The following is an 18,686-nucleotide window of genomic DNA, read 5'->3' on the forward strand; positions in this document are numbered from 1 at the left end:
ATTGGGAAAATGACAACAAAATATGCCTACATGTGAAGGAATGGGTATTATTTTCTTTAGGCATGGGAATAGCATGAATATTCTTGTATTTTAAAAAAAAAGAGCACAAATGACAGAATTTTATAATTCATTGCCATTTATATTTCTTAAGCCAACAAAATAATGGAATTTATCAATACTGTATTTCCAAGGAGTTTTCATAATTAAAAGAATTACTACTTGTTATTTATTGAAGAATTTATACAATTCATTGACTTGCCAAAAAATACAATCCACATAGCAAGCATTTATATTCACACCCCAGTTATATCAATCACAGAAAATGCCCATCACAACAACTGTTTGATTGCGTTACACGCGCTCCTCGTGTGTAGCAACACACACGAGTCGCGTTGCTCTTTGTGTGTTATTTTTTCATAGACTTGGAACAAAAGTTAAAAAAGGTATGACATGTGCTCTAAATTTTTATTTGAATGCGTTAAAACCATATAGAATAACACCACATTAACACAATTCAATTATATTTTCAGTTGAATTCATGTTTCTTGAACAATACTACATTCAGAGATTTAATGGTGTATTTTGTTTAACTTGTTCCAGAGCCTATTGAGTGACTATTAACCATAAAAAGAACTAAATCCATTTGCCAGGATCCAATATATATTTAACCCTAATCTTAATAGCTTGCAAACCAAGTTAACTCCCAAGTCTCTATCCAAAAATAAAAACTACTGGTTATCCTAAGATTTTTATAAAAACATCCATTGTAATGTATCCTTGATACCTTATGTTTAGCTATAAACAATAGGGTAGTTAGGTTAAACTCATCAGTTATTTCTTTTCAAGAATTTCTTTTTTTCCCATCAATTTACATTTTATACAAATGTATAAAGCATTTGTATGTAATACAAATTACATTTGTATTTTTTCCCCTTGTGTTAAGCCTTTTGTCTATCCACTCCTTAATATTGTGCATAACATTAGTATTGACTTTGCAGAATTAAATCAAATGGAACATTAAATGATCATTAATAATTTCCTCAAGCTGTCTGCTCTTAATTATTTTTTCTTACCATAAAATATCACAATAAATTGTTTCATTCAATATTATACTCCAAGAAAGCCAAGTTTTACAAGAATATATAACCAAGATGGGTTACAGCTTCAAACAATTGAGCGCTCAAATTTCTTATCATTTAATATGGCAGCAGATAAAACATATTTTTCTCAGATCTTAATTATATTTTGGCTTTCATTAGGAAGTAAAGCCACCATACTGTTTAAATGTGAACTGCTTTCCAGTGTAGTACATTACAAATAGAAAAACAACTTAATTTACTAATGCATATTCCTTAGGAATATTGACCAAGTAAGAGTCAACAGTAAGCACTATGACAGTATGGCTATATAGCTTTAATCATATTACTAGTCATATTATAGATAAAAGGTATGCTTATAAACTATTTAAAATACCAATGAGAATAGAATTTTAGCTTAGATTCAGCATATGAAATCAATCTCACTCACTAAGGATTGTGTCAAATGGCAACTGATGTAAGGAGATTAATGGGGAACTGAAATTATTGTAGCTGTTACCTTGGCAATCAGGGGCCAGATTCACAAAGCAATTATGCACTTGTACATCTTTTCTCAATCTTTGGCAGCTTTATTTACAATTATTAAACAGTTAATGCATTCCAAAGCACCAGGAGGCTGTTTATAACAAAAACAACAGTAAATTGGGAAGTTTTCATGCTTGTAAACTGTTTAATAAATGTAACCAAAGCCGTCAAAGATTGAGGAAAGATGTACACATTCGTAAGTACTTGCCTAACTGCTTCGTGAATCTGTCCCCTGGGCATTCATCAAGGTGATTGAGTGGAACAAGATAATTTGATAAGGCCTTGACGTATAGTTGGCTTCAGTCTTGACTCTCAACCGAAGAGCCAAATCGATTCTCGTGTGGTACTGAAATAGTTGGGCACATTTCCTTTCACCTAATGTGTCTGTTCCCTAGCAGTAAATAGGTACCTGGGAGTTAAGCAGCTGTTGTAGGGTGTTGTATCCTGGAGAGGGGTTAATAGCTTGACTTTGGGGGACTTCCATACAAGCCTATAATGCATATATACAAGCTTCCTGTTCCTGACAAAAGGTACTACTGAACAAGTATTATGAATCAGGGCAATATGGGGCATGTTTCGTTCCATAAAATGACCACAAGGTCGACCTAGCATGGCCAATAAAAATGCAGTCAAATAAAATTTGAAATTTTGTTTCTGAAAAACATGAAGGCCACTGCAAAATTATGTTTGATGATACTGTAGTCTCTTATTAGAGCGAGCCATCTCTTTATAATAATAGATATTTGCCAAATTTTCTCTAAGTTACAAGCTTTTCATATAAATAATTTTAAGGCAATACTTGTAATATATATATCTTATCTTTTAATCTTGATTATACATTTATAATGAAAACCTTTAAGTGGGCATGTTTATAATGACTAAAACAATACCAAATTAACCATAAACAGAATAAGGAGCAATTGTGTACTGTAAATTAAACATTAGTTTAAGAAACCCTTAACCATTGTAGAACAAACATGACACAAAACAATTTAACTACTGCCGTAAACCTCTAGTTTAGTTGACACTATTTATTCAAAAGCATTTCAGTTCACTATACTCTTTTTGTCTAATGTCTAGTGAAAACCTTCATGCATATAAAGTATGATAATTCTCATTGTTGGGGACAGGAAATCTGTACTCAGACTTATCAAGGTCCTTCGAGGTCAACCGATCTTCCCCAGGATGCAACCCATAACAGCTGCCTAACTCTCGGGAACATATTTACTGCTAGGTGAACATGGGCATCAGGTGAAAGGAACTGTGCCCCCGACCTTTTGTCTCACCTGGGATCTTCCATGTCTATGTCCTCGTGAGACGAGGACATAGACCACCGTACTGCAGAACTCATAAGAGTTACCTGTCTCGGGAGAGCATTTTAAACAATGTAGTGCTACCTACAGCAAGCATCAGGATAAAAACCAAAACATACACTGTCATGAAAAATTTAAGTGAAAGAGGGTTTCAAGACTACAAATGACACAACTCCAAGGCAAGTGGAAAACTATCATACAATTTATGTACAGTGCTGCTAAAGTATCTTCATTTTGTGGGTGGCATAAAAACATTCTTTATAATTTCAAATTCATTTCAGAAACAAATTATGCACAAAATATTGACTATATGTTTATTAATACATGTTAGTACCGTACAAATAAATATTGTTCAAAATATCTGAATATAAGCAATTGCTGAATGATAATACAGTACTCCCTTCTCATTAGCAATACATCATTAATATACAAAGTATCAATGTAAAAAAAATGCTGAAATTGTTACGTCATATGACAAAATAATGACTAGCAGATTATGCAAAGTATAATATAGAAGCAAAATACATGTACTGTACAGGAGTTGCTATACAGTATTTCTTTTCATTACCTTCTTCCCCACTCTTGCTCACAATCCCTTGTATATCTGATACGATCTGATACGGAAGACCACAGCAAAGTCATTACACTTTAAAATCCGTTAATTGGTTGAATCTTAATAACGCACTCGGCACATGTGAAAGGAAAGAGATGACATTGGTCCATTCTGGAGCCCCCTGTCAAGTAGTGTCAATGAGGAAATTATAATTCCATTGCACAACAATATAGTTTCTTCTAAATTTGGTATTCTTATTATATACACAGATTGCAGTGAATAAATAGGATACAATTTTCTTAATATCAGAATATTGAAATATTTGTCATGGAAATCCCAAAATCTTGGCAATACTGCAATATGGAAATACTGAGTTAATATTTAATAATGTTAATTAAATTTATACCAGAGAAACTGCAGCATTGCTTCAGGATAAAAAGGGATAAATAACAAGCAAAGTCTTCATGCAACAGAAAATTTAAATTGATGTAATTCCCATTTGTCAGAGACAGGAAGCCTGTACTTAGCCTTATTGAAGTCCCCCCTAGGCAAACTACCCTGCAAATACACAACGTAACTGTCCCAATTTTCTGCTTGTTACAACTTGTAATAAAGTTGTTATATCTTGTTATAACGTTTTTATGACATATTAGAACGTTATTACAACTTGTTAGGTGTTGAAACTTGTTCGAACGTTGTAGCATTGTTGTAGCAACGTCATACTTTCGTCGTGTGTTTGGCGGGTGACCTTTCTTAGGATGTAACGCACAACAGTTGCCTAACTACATGGTACCCATTTACTGCTAGAGGCAACAGTGAAAGGAAATGTTCAACTGTTTCAAACGCACGGTTGCAAACCAAAGACATGGATCACTGTGCAACTGTATTATCTCTATAAGCAAAAACCAGCTTTGCTTGGGTAAGATCCTGTAGTCATTCTCAGAATTTTTTTTTTTTTAAGACTGGAGATATTTGTTGCCCGAGATGACTTACAGCAAACTTTATAAAGCTCACTTGCTCTCAATTTCTTGCTATTTAGCATGGACATACATTTTTATTTTTAATTTAATCGTAAATACATACTAAGAGTTTAAATAATGTTGCTTTATTATTTTTGTCATTTTCATAATGTAAAATCTCCAAAATAGTATCCTTTAATAAGTTGACGATTTTACATAAGAATCAATATCATTCAGAAACAAATACTGCACAAACTTTTGTCAAACCGCCAATAACAACTCGTCACAAGAACTCCGTATTTTTCAAATCAAATAGGAATTATATAAATTCAAATGACCAGGTGTGGGCATAAGGTTTGTGACATAATCAACCACCTGCATACACCCCTGGTGTATGGGGTGGTTGTTATGCAGGCGACGAGTCACAATAACGTGGCTAAAGTATGTTGACCAGACCACACACTAGAAGGTGAAGGGACGACGACGTTTTGGTCCGTCCTGGACCATTCTCAAGTCGATTGTTGACTTGAGAATGGTCCAAGACGGACCGAAATGTCGTCGTCCCTTCACCTTCTAGTGTGTGGTCTGGTCAACGTGGTTGATTATGTGTTAATCGGGTGGGGCACGGGTAGAATTAACAAATGGTTGGCATTATTGATGGGTTGTGTTTGTAGGTGTGAATAGAGGGAGAATCTTTAGAGGAATGTGGAAACGTGGGGGGAAGGTGTGTAGGTGTGTTGGGATGTTTGGTGTGGGGTGTTGCTATCATAAGGCTTTCTTAAGATTGTTGTTTCTCATTATTGAGGTCCCTGTAGGTATGCAATCCACAACAATCACTCGACTCCAAAGTACCTATTTCCTGCTAGGTGAACAGAGGAATTCATGGTTAAGAAATGTGTCCAAACGTCATAACTTGCCCAGGAATCAGGCTCGGGACCAATCAGTTGTGAGCTAAATGTGCTAACCACTTACGAAAATTGCTATTTATCAGGCACACTAAATAAATATTGGCCAAGCTTTTCGCACCAAACTTAAGTTTCAAGTACTGTGTGTCCAATATGTCCTCAATATAATACGGACACTTTGATGCGGGGGGGGGAGGAACAAAATGACAAAACACGACAATACAGTACCAATACAGTGAATGACAAAACGGAGGACACTACTAAAGTTGATAAAGAGACAGTGCATTAGGAGATATATTCAGAAGAGTGAACAATTGACATAAGGATATGTACAAGAATACATCCACTAGCATTTAATGTTCATAGCTTAAAATATATTACACTATTCATACATTACCTAGCATAAGACAAAGTGATTTAAAATACAGATATCTACATTAATATCACGCAAATGTTATATAAATACTCCATGCTTAACCACCTTAAAGCTATGTACTTGTATGCACAAAATGTTGAAATTATATGCTTATAATGCAAAATAAAAATTTTGTTTGAAGCCCCCTGATAAATTAATCTAATGCTCAGACTACACTACGTAAAAGTAAGCTACCTATTTCAAGGCACAAGATGAATGGCTGACTGACTCTTGAACACCCCAACACAATACTTGCCTACAAACCTCGGCACTACTTACACGTAAACCTTGGCCCTGAAGTTTTATTGTACAGTAATTTGAGGAATTTGTAACCATGGTTGCTCTATACAAAAAAACTGATTCAATATAATACATATGGGGCTCATGAATTATAACACTGTAAATCAAGAGAGAGTAGTACAGGTAGTAATAAGGTCAGATCTTAAGAGTAATACTGAGCAGTGGGGGCCTAAATCTGCACGAGCGATGCATTCCTGGAAAATCTCGCACAACGTGAACTTAATATTTGAAAAACAGAGTTATATTAAAGAAACCTTTAAATATCCACATTTTCACCTTTTTTAATGAAACATCTGTTCCTGTGTGTACTAAGTTAGTGTTGATTCTTCTGGTCTATCACTTGAAATCATTATTGCAAGTGTGCCTAATTTATTTCCTACTTGGTAGCAGATGTTGGAGTGACAGATTTGTTGGACTGTTCAATTCTAGGATACTTTGCCCAGCAAATATTAAAAGGAATAACAGTAGCTATAAAAATCCTTCACAAACTCCATAAATCCTCTCTAATTTGGGGTCCACTTCAAATGCTGTTTCACTTGATTGTCAGCTTCAAAATTTTATGCAAACTCTATAGATAAATCCTCTTATTCACATTATGTACAGAATCAAGACAGGCTGCAGAGCTCCTCCCAATCTCAGAACTTGCATTTTCAATTGCTTTCAAATTAAAAATAGTAATTTGGTTCACCATTGGGTCACTTTGGGATGCAGGAGGAGTTGCATTCTGCACTATCCAAACAGTGCGTAAAACTCGGGATAATTGCCAGGAGTGCAGAGGTGACAACGTGGTGTTGGGTTGTGGGGATGAGGCCACTAGGCGAGGGGTGATGAAAGGCATACAGACATCTGGGCAGTGACACGCATCTCACGCACCATAACAACAGCTTGTGTGCCGTGACCCTCTCGTCGACTGGCATACAGGTAAACCCACCCCTTTTGCTATGCAAGTTTGGGTGTTAACAAATTCATGTACAGTAGATGTGAAATGGAATCCTGCAAACTCACACAGTGAGTGCTAACTCTACAATGTACAGTACTACTATACCCTGGGTACCTATATATTATAAAATTAGAAAATTTTAAGTACAGTAGCATCCTAGTACTGTACAGTGGAATATTGATACTCCCCATGCCCCTCCCCCCTCTCAAAAAATCCACTGGAAACAAATTTTCTGTTTGTGGGTTCAAATATTCAAGACAGGCTCATTAGTTAAAGACAAATTATTTTTTATTTATTTGTTTAGAAATTGACCAAAAAATCCAAAATGTAATGTAATGAAATGCCTTTTTCTGGTTAAGCCCCATTGGCTCCCTGAAGCTACCTAGTCTATGTAAGTCCTATCTTCTAGGCCCAGTAAATCGTCAAGTTCTGTTTGGCTTACCAGGGACCAGAGCCAGAATCTGGCTCCCTCAAAGAGGCACGGAGTATAAATGACATTCCACCACCCCACCGGGAAAGCATTTAGAAGTCAATGAAGCATTACAGACCACTGCTGGGTTCACAAAAAACAAAGCCTCAAACTGCCAAACAATGCTCCTAAAGAATTATAACAACCTCTCCACCTTAATTTAATAATCTTTCAGTAACCTATCAGGGTGAAATGGCACCCAGCAACCTACCTCTAGATACCGGCTGCGGGGCAGAGCCGGGTTCCATACCAGACAAATGTCACCCAACAGGGAAGAATCTGCTGCAGCCAAAACCTCCCCTGAAAAACAGAAGGCAGCAGATCTTCAGCTGGGAGCAGCAGCTCAACTATCTCTGCCATCAAGGTGGAAGGGGAGGTTCCCAGAAAAGGCCAAACACACCTAAAGTACTGTATCATCATCCACAAGACTCCATAAGCCTCAGATGTTTCAGAACTGGGAGAAAATGGGAAGGCTCCTGAGCCCACTGAGCAACACCTGGGGAAGGAGATGGAGAAGCAAACTTGGAGCAAGTAGACAACACCAACTGCTCCAAGTTCAGATCTTGAAAAGACAAAGGGGACAACCCTGGGGCAACTACTGTATATTGACACTTAAGTCACAACCTGCATACACAGGTGAACTTAGCCCGTAAAGTGGCAGCCGCATAATAAGGAATCCGCAGAGAGATGTTCTCTACGGATAAAACAGACCCAACATTGCAAACCCCAAGATGGTTACCTTGCAGTTACCTTGTGATGATTTCAGGGCTCAACGACTGTGGCTTAGTCTCCGACCAGGCCTCCTCACTGTTGGACTGGTCAACCAGGCTGTTGGATGCGGCTGCTCGCAGCCTGACGTATGAATAGTCTGGGTGATCAGGTAGCCAGGCTGTGGCTGGCTGGAACATATACCGTGCCCAACAAGCAGGGTAACAGAGGCAGTAAGCATAGCAATCAGAATACATCAAATCTGGGGCACATCCATCAAACTCTCACCTTGTGAGGGCAGAATTTGAGACCTGGTTTATAATACCCCCCCCCCCCTGACAATTGCATTAGAATTCCTGGGCCCTGAAAGATAGATCAAACAGGAAAATACTGGGCACAGGAAAAGCTGCTCGCTGAATATTATAAAACCAAAACAGCCTCAATTGCCTCCTAGACTGTTCAAGTATCTGAGTGGCACACTGTATAACAAGCATGCAAGCACCCTGTGCTACACTCATAAAAATGTAAGACTGTCCCTATCCATAAATTTTTGCTGAGAAATCCCATGCATTGATAAGGGCAAAGCACCTTCCACAGGAAACTGGCCTCACAGACAGCCACCTGAACCACCAAAGAATGACTGGCTAAGCCAGGGCAACACCAGTGATCACCTAGAAATTATCACTCTAGGCATGTGCAGTTCAAGGTGAACACAAGAGGCAAGGCAAATGTATATACACATTGTGTAACAAACACTAAAATACAGAACAAATACAAAATATGGCCCCTTCCTTTGCAGGACAAAAACAATTTCCAGGATGACCAGCTGAAAATGTCCGATGATTGATTGATGAAGATTAAGCCACCCAAGAGGTGGCACGGGCATGAATAGCCCGTAAGTGGTGGCCCTTTCGAGCCATTACCAGTATCAAAAGATGATACTGGAGATCTGTGGAGGCGCAACAGCACCCTGCGTGACGGGAGATGTCTCCCGGACCAAGTGGTGACCAAATGGTGTGAAAATGTCCCTGGATCTGAAAACCGTTCCGGCACCGAGCTCATCATGTGAAACGCTTGTCTTGTGAAACAACAACACTGTCATCGGAGGCGTCCGAGAACCAGCAGGGACGCTAGGAAGCACCATGTGGCTTGCTCGTTAATCGAGCGAAAGCTCGTCAATTGAGACAAATTTTCTGCGAGTGGCTCGCTCGTTACTCGAAATGCTCGTAACTAGAGGTGCTCGTCACTCGAGGTTCCACTGTATATTTATATATACAGTACAGTGGCACTTCGACTTACGATTGCCCCTACTTACGATAATTTCGAGTTACGATGTAAATTTCATCGAAAAATGCGACTCGACATCCAATGGTGTTGTCGACTTACAATATTTGTTGGTACACGTTCGGGTCGACCGAGCGCGTGGTTCCCAGTCACGCGGCTGACCTGCCTCAGTTTACTACAGCTGCCCGCTTAGTGACGATCGCGCCTACAAGAAATTTCGCTTTTGTGGTGATTTTTCGCATTTTGAACATTACAGTAATTATTATATACTGTATATCACGCCATGAGTCCCAGGAAAGTCCAGTGGTAAGGCTCAACATATGAGAGCTCATGTAAGGATGACCATAGAGCAGAAACAAGAGATCATTCATAAATATGAAGATGGTGTGTGGGTTGTTGGACATGCTAGGCAGTATGACAAATCTCAGTCAACGATATCCACCATACTGGCTAAGAAAAAGGACATTATGGGTTCTAAAGTGATGCATCATAACAGACAAATGTTAAAACGAAGGGGAAGACAAATGTCTCTTGACAAATTTGTAGTGAGACAAACAAGCACTGAACCACAACCAGGTCCTAGTGGTATTCAGGCAAAACGTAGGAGAGAGAGTACCCCAGAGAAAACATCACTGCCTGATGTGATAATGGAAGGGGACTCCCCCTTCCAAACAGTAACAACTCTCCTCCCCCCCTCATCACCATCTTCCATATGCCATCAAGAGCCCTCCATAAAGGTAAGATAAACTTAGGTACTGTATTGTAGTTAGAAAAAAACATTGTATTCAGTATAAAATGTATTTGTATGTTAATATTTTGGAGGGTGGGGAATGGATTAATTCAAATCCCTTTATTTCTTATGAGAAAAATTGCTTCGACTTACGATCCGTCTCTGGGAACAGATTAGCACCGTAAGTCGAGGCCCCATTGTATATCATTTTCAGACCTTATGATTCTCATGCTAGACATTCAAAGTGGTACTGAGTCAAGGCTGTGGCACTTGCTTTGTGCTCCCTTGTCCAGTCAGATTTCACATCAAAGTGTTGTCTAACCTTAATACATAAAGAGCAGCAGGTGGTTCATAGAGTATAACTAGAGATACGAAAGTCTAATATAACCCTTTCATACCACTACTGTACTATACTGTATATATATATTTTGTCTAGAGATCTTAAGGGAATAGGGCCAGGGATTATAAAAGGATATTATATAACTGGCCACAATTGCAGTGATTTGACTGACTGCACAGAAGCCATAACATGCCGTGATTACAACTAACTGTGCTGAATAAGTGCATAAGAAACCCCAGTATATTTACATTTCTACAACAATGGAAGTTGGTGTTAAGCTAAGGAATATCAGTATTTCAGAAGGAATAATCAATGACTGATGGTCAACTTTGCCCAAAAGGATTGTTACGAGCTTCCAGCTCAAGCTGTCTTTCAAACTCGGTATTTTGCAAAGTAATTTTTGTTTGTTGATGTTTAGTAATTAAGAGCAACAATACCCATAATTTTACAGTCTATAGGAAAGATACTCATACTGGCAGTTTATCTTTATTATTTTAGTAATCACCCTGACAAAATAGAAAAAGATCATTGATACAGGTATTTTCTTGAGGGAATTATGTACTATATATGCAGTTCCCAGTATTTTGAAGGCAAGAAAGAAACTACAGTATATATATAAGACTTGGAAGAAGTTTTATATATATTATAATCTTAATGGTCATCCCTTGAAAGTAGGTTATCCAAGGTGGTTCCCCGACAAGGCCCTGGAAATTGCCAAGGAAAATATATTTTATCTAAATTTTCCTTATCATTTAGTATCACTCTTAAAACAGGTCAGTTGAGTACAGTACTGTAACAAGACCAAAGAAATTACAGTATGGCCAAAATTATGGCTTTATTTAATACACATTCTCTGTACTTTACCAACAAATAAACCACTGGAATATGTTATATATCTTTTTATGCATAAAATTATATTATAACACTGCAGATGAATTCAGTGGTTTATGAAATATCCTATAAGAACTGTGATGTGGTTTATATCAGCCAGATAGATTGGGATTTGAAAACTGGAATAAAAGAATGCAAAAGATCTCTCTGATATAGGCAAGAAAGCTGCACCCTCTTCAAACATGTAAGTGAACAAGCAAAATTGAACTACTGTATTATGTATCCTCAAAAATATAATTTAAAAAGTTTTTGAGACTATATACTATATATAAAAAGTACCTCACACCTCATTATCTACCAATATCAGTGGATATCCAATCTTGTCAGCCATTATACCTTTCATAGGTGAATACTCGTAGCATACCTATAGAGGATTTGGGAGTTCTTCTACTTCCCGAGCTTGGCCTGAGGCCAGGCTCCCAGCATACGATGGGACACTCATATGACCAAGCACGTAACCGGTCCTTTCTTAATTCTTCACATAAGTAGCCCCACTTTTTTTTTATATATATATATCTTTGAAGTATCTTAGTTTAGAGACTGAAATATAATATTTTTCACTTGTGTGTTTCTTGTTAATCAAATTGCAAGCTTGGCAAAATTTCTTGCATATTGCTCATTGATTTATATTATCATTACCTTACCTACTATCATGGTGATGCTTTTTTTTTATTTTTAATATTGTTCTTTAATCAACAAAACCACTGCAACACACAGTTACTAAGGTGCATTTGTACAGCACTTGGAAAATGAAAGATACATGTGCATGATCTTAAACTTACAGTACAGCACGTATAACAAAAACTAAACTATAAACCCTGCAGTGCCAATGACTTCATTGTTGTGGCACAAGTGGGACTTGTCAATTACTCGGCCAATACACTATGTTGTCGGAGGGTCTGACAGCTGAGTGCACAACGCTCGAGATTCGTAGTCCTAAGGTTCCGAGTTTGATCCCTGGTGGATGCGGAAACAAATGAGCAGTTTCTTTCACCTTGATGCTCCTGTTCACCTAGCAGTAAATAGGTACCTGGGAGTTAGACATCTGCTACAAGCTGCTTCTTGGGGATGTGTAACAAAAAGGAAGCCTGATCGAGGACCAGACTACAGGAACGCTAATCCCCGAAATCATCTCAAGATAACCTCTCAAGATGCCTTAATTTGTACCCAACACCAATCGGCAACAAAAATAAAACGGACACCTCTTCATGACTTGGTTACACAAATAGGTCTAGCAAAATGTAACAAACCAGACAAAATTAATTGGAAAATGATTGACTTGGGCCTAACAGAAGATACCGCTACTAGAAAGCTTTTTCAATTTAATATACATAATAATCAATATTGCTATATTACAGATGAGGAAAACCACAGCAAATGCAAATCTGGAGCTCCATAGCCATTTCAGCTGAGCAAAGGTCAGTTGGCTTTTGGTTGCCTAAAACCCTGCAGCAGGAAGAGGTGGTGTTGGTTGTGGGGGTATTGTACTTTCCTCTGAACTCGTGATGTCACACTTTTAAGTCAATCCTTGGTTAAACAAAGCACAAAGAGGAGACAGCAATAGAAACCCCAAACTGAAACGACCAGTATTTATCTGTGGCCCTAAAACCTTGCTTCCTCCTGGGAACTCCTTATCAGGGGATGACCACACAAGTTTCTCCAGGAGAGTCCATCACCACCCACAGACCTTTCACTCCTGGAGGGTCCATCCATCACCACACACAGACCTTTCACTCCTGGAGGGTCCATCACCACACAGACCTTTCACTCCTGGAGGGTCCATCCATCACCACACACAGACCTTTCACTCCAGGAGGGTCCATCCATCATCACCCACAGACCTTTCACTCCAGGAGGGTCCATCCATCATCACCCACAGACCTTTCACTCCTGGAGGGTCCATCCATCATCACTCACAGACCTTTCACTCCTGGAGGGTCCATCCACCACCACCCACAGACCTTTCACTCCAGGAGGGTCCATCACCACACAGACCTTTCACTCCTGGAGGGTCCATCCATCACCACACACAGACCTTTCACTCCTGGAGGGTCCATCCATCACCACCCACAAACCTTTCACTCCAGTAGGGTTCATCCATCATCACACACAGACCTTTCACTCCAGGAGGGTCCATCCATCACCACACACAGACCTTTCACTCCAGGAGGGTCCATCCATCACCACAAACAGACCTTTCACTCCAGGAGGGTCCATCACCACACACAGAACTTTCACTCCTGGAGGGTCCATCCATCACCACACACACAGACCTTTCACTCTCTCAAGCGCTTGATACTTTATCCCATCTTTCATTTTCTATTATTATTATTATTATTATGCTCTTACCTGCCATGATACTGGTTACTTGACACTCTTTGTCTTGTCAATTCCTCTATTTTACCCTTCATGTATCCTTGACTGCACAACACATTTTTCCTATTAGATCTGAAAAAGCTCTTACAGCATAATCACCTATAAATCAAATCTACTGTCTACTTGGTACTTATCTACCTCAAAAATCTTATTTATGAGGTAGATTTATAGAGGTCCATTTCTTATATACAGTACTGTATTGTATATACTATTTATATTACCTGCCTTCAAAATGTTTTCTCAAGTCTCTTATTCCCCTTACAGGTAAAAAGTTATCTTCAAATAATTCAAATAATATCTACTCTCAACTTTGGATTTTTTCTACAATACTGTCACCCTCTGTACCATGTTCAACCATATTGTAGTTATTCTGAGCACTGCTAGTAAACTTTCAGTACTTTTAGCACAAAAGTAACTCGTAGATAATACATTCGAAAAATTGTGTTGGGTGTTAACCCCTGCACTGCATCAGCCGACATATTAAGGGGTGTGGTGGTGCGCCAGCCGACATGTGATGATGTTAGTATATCATGAGATTCAAAACCCCCATACATACAAGGGGGCTCACATTTGCTTCCTCAGGCCTCGAGTAACCATCCCCCATCTTGAAAAAAATCTATGGCCTTAGTAATGTGGCCAATGTAACGTTCCTAAAGCCATGGCTTTAGGAACGTGCAGGGCAGCCATACTAAGAGCCACTAAAATTTTAACAAGAAGAAGTTAGTGATTACCATTATATATTTCAGGAAAAATGTGTGCTATGTCCGGTTATAAGGTTTAGGCTTATATATATATATATATATATATATATATATATATATATATATATATACAGGCATACCTCAGAATACGAGTTTAATCCGTTCCTGGAGACGCCTCGCCTACCGAAAACTCGCATTCCGAAGTTAATTTCCCCATAAGAAATAAAGGGAAATGAATTAATCCGTTCCTGACTACCCCAAAAACCCCACACCAAACTAAATTTTTATACCTAATTTACCTAATTCATCTAAATAAACCTACAAAACTGTGTTCCAGTTATTACTTACCTTGCTGTCGAGTGCTGTAGGCGTATGGAAGATGGTGAGGAGGGGGGAGGAGGAGAGGAGTTACTGTTTGGAAGGGGAGTCCCCTTCCATAATCACATCACATAACCCCATGCCTTGTAACACTATGGATACCACTTCTCTTTCTAAATTTTTCAAACCAGCCCCTGCTTGCCTTAAACTCTTTTCTTATCTGCATCACTCGTTGCAGGGGTATTCTTTAGAAGGTCTTCGTGCAACACCCTGGCTTTCTCACAAATAATGGCCTCCGAAACACTATCACCCCTCAACTCCTTGTCGTGTATCCAAATTAATAACAACTTTTCCACTTCTTCAAGTATTTGTGGTCTTTGTGCCGTTAATGTTCTTACTCCTTTTGCCACTTTAGCACCCATAATCTTATTTTTCTTCTTAAGTATAGTGCATATTGTTGATGTGGCTTTGTTGTACTGCCTACAAAGTTCAACAACACGTGTACCGTTCTCATGCTTCCGAATGATCTCTTGTTTCTCCTCTATTGTCATCCTCACATGAGCTTTCTGGCCTTTATCCTTACCACTGGCTTTCTTGGGACCCATGGTGAGATATATAATAACAAATTGTATAGACAAATCACCAAAAATCCAACAAAACACTGAAAATCCGCGAGAAGAATTGATGTGGGGGTAGTCACTGAGCGCGAGACAATGGCAAACTGAGGGGCGGCGGGGCGGAGGGGCGACGATCGCCGAACCACCACGCGCTAGGTCGGCCTGTACGCGTATCAACAAACTCGCTTCCCGAAGTAACCCTCGCCTTCTGAGACAAATTTTTGGAGTAAATACTGCTCGCCTTCCGAAAACCTCGCATACAGGGACAATCGCATTCCGAGGTACCACTGTATATATATATAATCAGTATGAATAAATGCATGGTGTGCATATATTTATATTACATATAGTATATCTGTATATATGTATACTGTATTTTCAAAGTTATACATCATGAACATCATCTTTGACACATTGATACAACTTGTTAGAGCGAAAAACTAAATAAATAAAGTGAGAAACATTGAAAAGAAATTGACACAGTTATTCCCATGTGGCAACTCACCTCATTTAAAAAAAAAATGCAACTTCTCCCGGCCACTATGGCTAAACTACAAGAGGTAGAGACTCTTTACTTGGATTCTTGCACTTCCTTTGTGCTAATATCAAAAGGAAAAATACTATTTTCGGTGCATCACGGGAATGTCATTAAAAAAAAAAAACAATGCGCAGTGCAGGGGTTAAAAGTTACTGACTTCTTTAAGACTGATTTTGTTTATTTAAAATATTAATTAGGCGTATGCTTACTATTATCTTGCCAAGTGGGAGACATGATAGAATATTGTATGGGGCCAATGTGGCAACTTGATGAAGATAAAGAGTGGTTACTGCTATGGCCAAGAAAAATGCATTACTAAATGATGACAACTATTGAAGGGCTACTTGTTAGCCCTTCAATAGCTCATTGCTATTGAATAGCTGTATAGCTCATTGACAACCATACAAAATGAGTCACAATAACGTGGCTGAAGATATGATGTCAAACCACACACCAGAAGATGAAGAGACGACCACATTTCAATCTGTCCTGGACCGAAACAATTGACTTGATAATGGTCCAGGACGAACCAAAACATCGTCTTCATCTTCTGGTGTCTGGTTTGGTCATCACACCATAAAAATATCTATGGTTATTGGTGGGGAAAAAAAATAAAAAATAAAAAAATCTGCCTTCTCTCCTAATTTGTTGCATTTTTTATGGAATTAACTAATTCGTTTACAACACAATGTATTGGTAAAAATTTAAACACTTTAATATATATATTTTCTATGTATTGGCCTCAAAAGGTCAGGTGGGTTTTTGGGTTCATACATTACTGGTTATTCAAATTAATTGCATTTTTTTACCGAATATTTTCACTACCTTAAGAAATATACACATTCATTTGTTTATTTGACAGTCTATTACTGACAAGAGCAGTAGTACACATACAGTCTTTTTTTAAATGACGTGCAGTTAGCTAACTTCCATCCCACTGTTGCATAGTTTGTAATTTTTGCACTTCATATTTATCTATTTCTAGAAGCCAGAATCTTCAAAACCCCATTAAAGCCCTTACACAATATCTAAAATGTGAAGAGGTTTGAATTTCCCAAAGTGCAAAAAACTAGCGTTGAATGTAATGAAACGCCACTTATTGAGCCCCATTGATTCCCTGAAGCTAATGGACTGATATTTGCTATAGAAGTCAGAGCATCATTTAACTGGAATGCCAATTAACTGATGCTCTGACTTATATAGCGGATATCAGTCCATTAGCTTCAGGGAGCCAAAGGGGTTCACCTCAGAAATACAGAATTTCCTTGCTTATCGCTAACATATGTAGAAGTAAATATTTAGGATAAAAAATCTAGTAGTGTAAAATCTAACATTTAGAAGAATTTAGTGAAGATATAGCAGAAATATTCACAATTATGTAAGCAAGTTTCCTTTAGAAATTGAACTTGGTATAATCCTGATCCGTTTGATTGGGCTTACTATATGAGAGAATGCAAAATTCAGGAGTTCTACACTTTCCTTACAGAAAATGCTAAAATATTGCTTCGGTTACAAAACTGTTTGCAGCAGTACCCCCAAACAGTTGGGAAAACTTTTAAAGTTTCAACACACATCCTTTCATACATTAAGTGCTTGAATGTACAACATTCACCTCAAATTCAATATCACAAGATGAGATACCTTCAAAGGATATCTCAATTCATCCAATTGAACTAGACTTGCTCTTGAACCAGAGGTTAACAAGACTCATGGTTTATAACACTGCTGCCATGAAACTTCAATTTATCAAGAGTCCAAGAGCTTATCTAGCAAATTCACTGGAATGAAAATATTTTTGACAGCTTCACACATGAACAGATGAACACTGTTCATTTGTGGACATTTCCTATGATGGAAACTGACTACTTCTGTGTCAGAAACCTTTTAATAAAGGAATAGATGTACACACAAACTTCTCACGTGCACCCTCATGGTTGCGGCTGTGTCATGCTTGTACTGCCAAAAGTATTGAGTTCTTCTAGCTTGGAGTACGTAGGGGGAGTGAATTTCCGCCGCAGGAATTTTAAGATGTAGAGAGGCAGGCAGGAGACTAATGTGATGACTACAACTTTCCAGAAGAAATCTTTGGATTTAATGAAATCCCAATCTGAAACATAACGTTTTCATAGTGTTACCTTATATAATATGTAGATGTTTGGTAAATTAACTATTGTAAAGCAAATATGAGACCATTTTGGGGACAAGGATAGATTACAGTGTCAGGATAATCATCACTTATAAAATAACAAGGTAGGAAATGTGGGGTTAAATGCAGTGCTACAAATTTGTGAGCTGCTGGCTGGCCTTGCAGGTCCTGACATGAAAGAGGTTTATGGTCCTGCCTTTTAATGAATCTTTCTTTGGCCTCAAACTGTGTCATCATCTTGCTTCCCCTTTCAGAGCAGGAGTGATTGTTGAAGTAGAGGGAATACCGAGAACATGTATGGCATGGAAAGACACAGTAAGGTGCCTAAATTATTGGGACTGTCTCAGAGCTCTCAAAATGTACTCTTTCAAAAGAAGACGAGAGAGAGGTATCTCATAATATATACTGGAAGGCTAATTCCAATATTTACTCAGTAAAATAATATACTGTACTGGAGTGAATGATAGAAAATGCAGAATAGAAAGAGTGAGGAGCAGAGGTGCCATAAGCATATCAAAGGTCCTTGGATATTCAATACCCTCCCAGCAAGCAGAAACAAAT

The 18,686-nt window shown here is 38.3% G+C and overlaps 1 protein-coding gene across 1 annotated transcript in view; it reads right to left on the reverse strand.

Annotated features, from left to right (window-relative positions):
• Positions 1-212: 212 nt before the first annotated feature.
• The window catches only part of LOC123746352 (probable phospholipid-transporting ATPase IIB), a 58,338-nt gene continuing 39,864 nt past the window's right edge, over positions 213-18,686 (reverse strand). Inside the window, 1 exon segment of the mRNA XM_045727818.2 lies at positions 213-18,086. Within this exon segment, the coding sequence (XP_045583774.1) occupies positions 17,908-18,086 (179 nt within the window). The 3' untranslated portion in view covers positions 213-17,907.

The sequence above is a fragment of the Procambarus clarkii genome, chromosome 80, assembly GCF_040958095.1.
Source record: "Procambarus clarkii isolate CNS0578487 chromosome 80, FALCON_Pclarkii_2.0, whole genome shotgun sequence".
In the NCBI taxonomy this organism is placed as follows: Eukaryota; Metazoa; Arthropoda; class Malacostraca; order Decapoda; family Cambaridae; genus Procambarus; species Procambarus clarkii.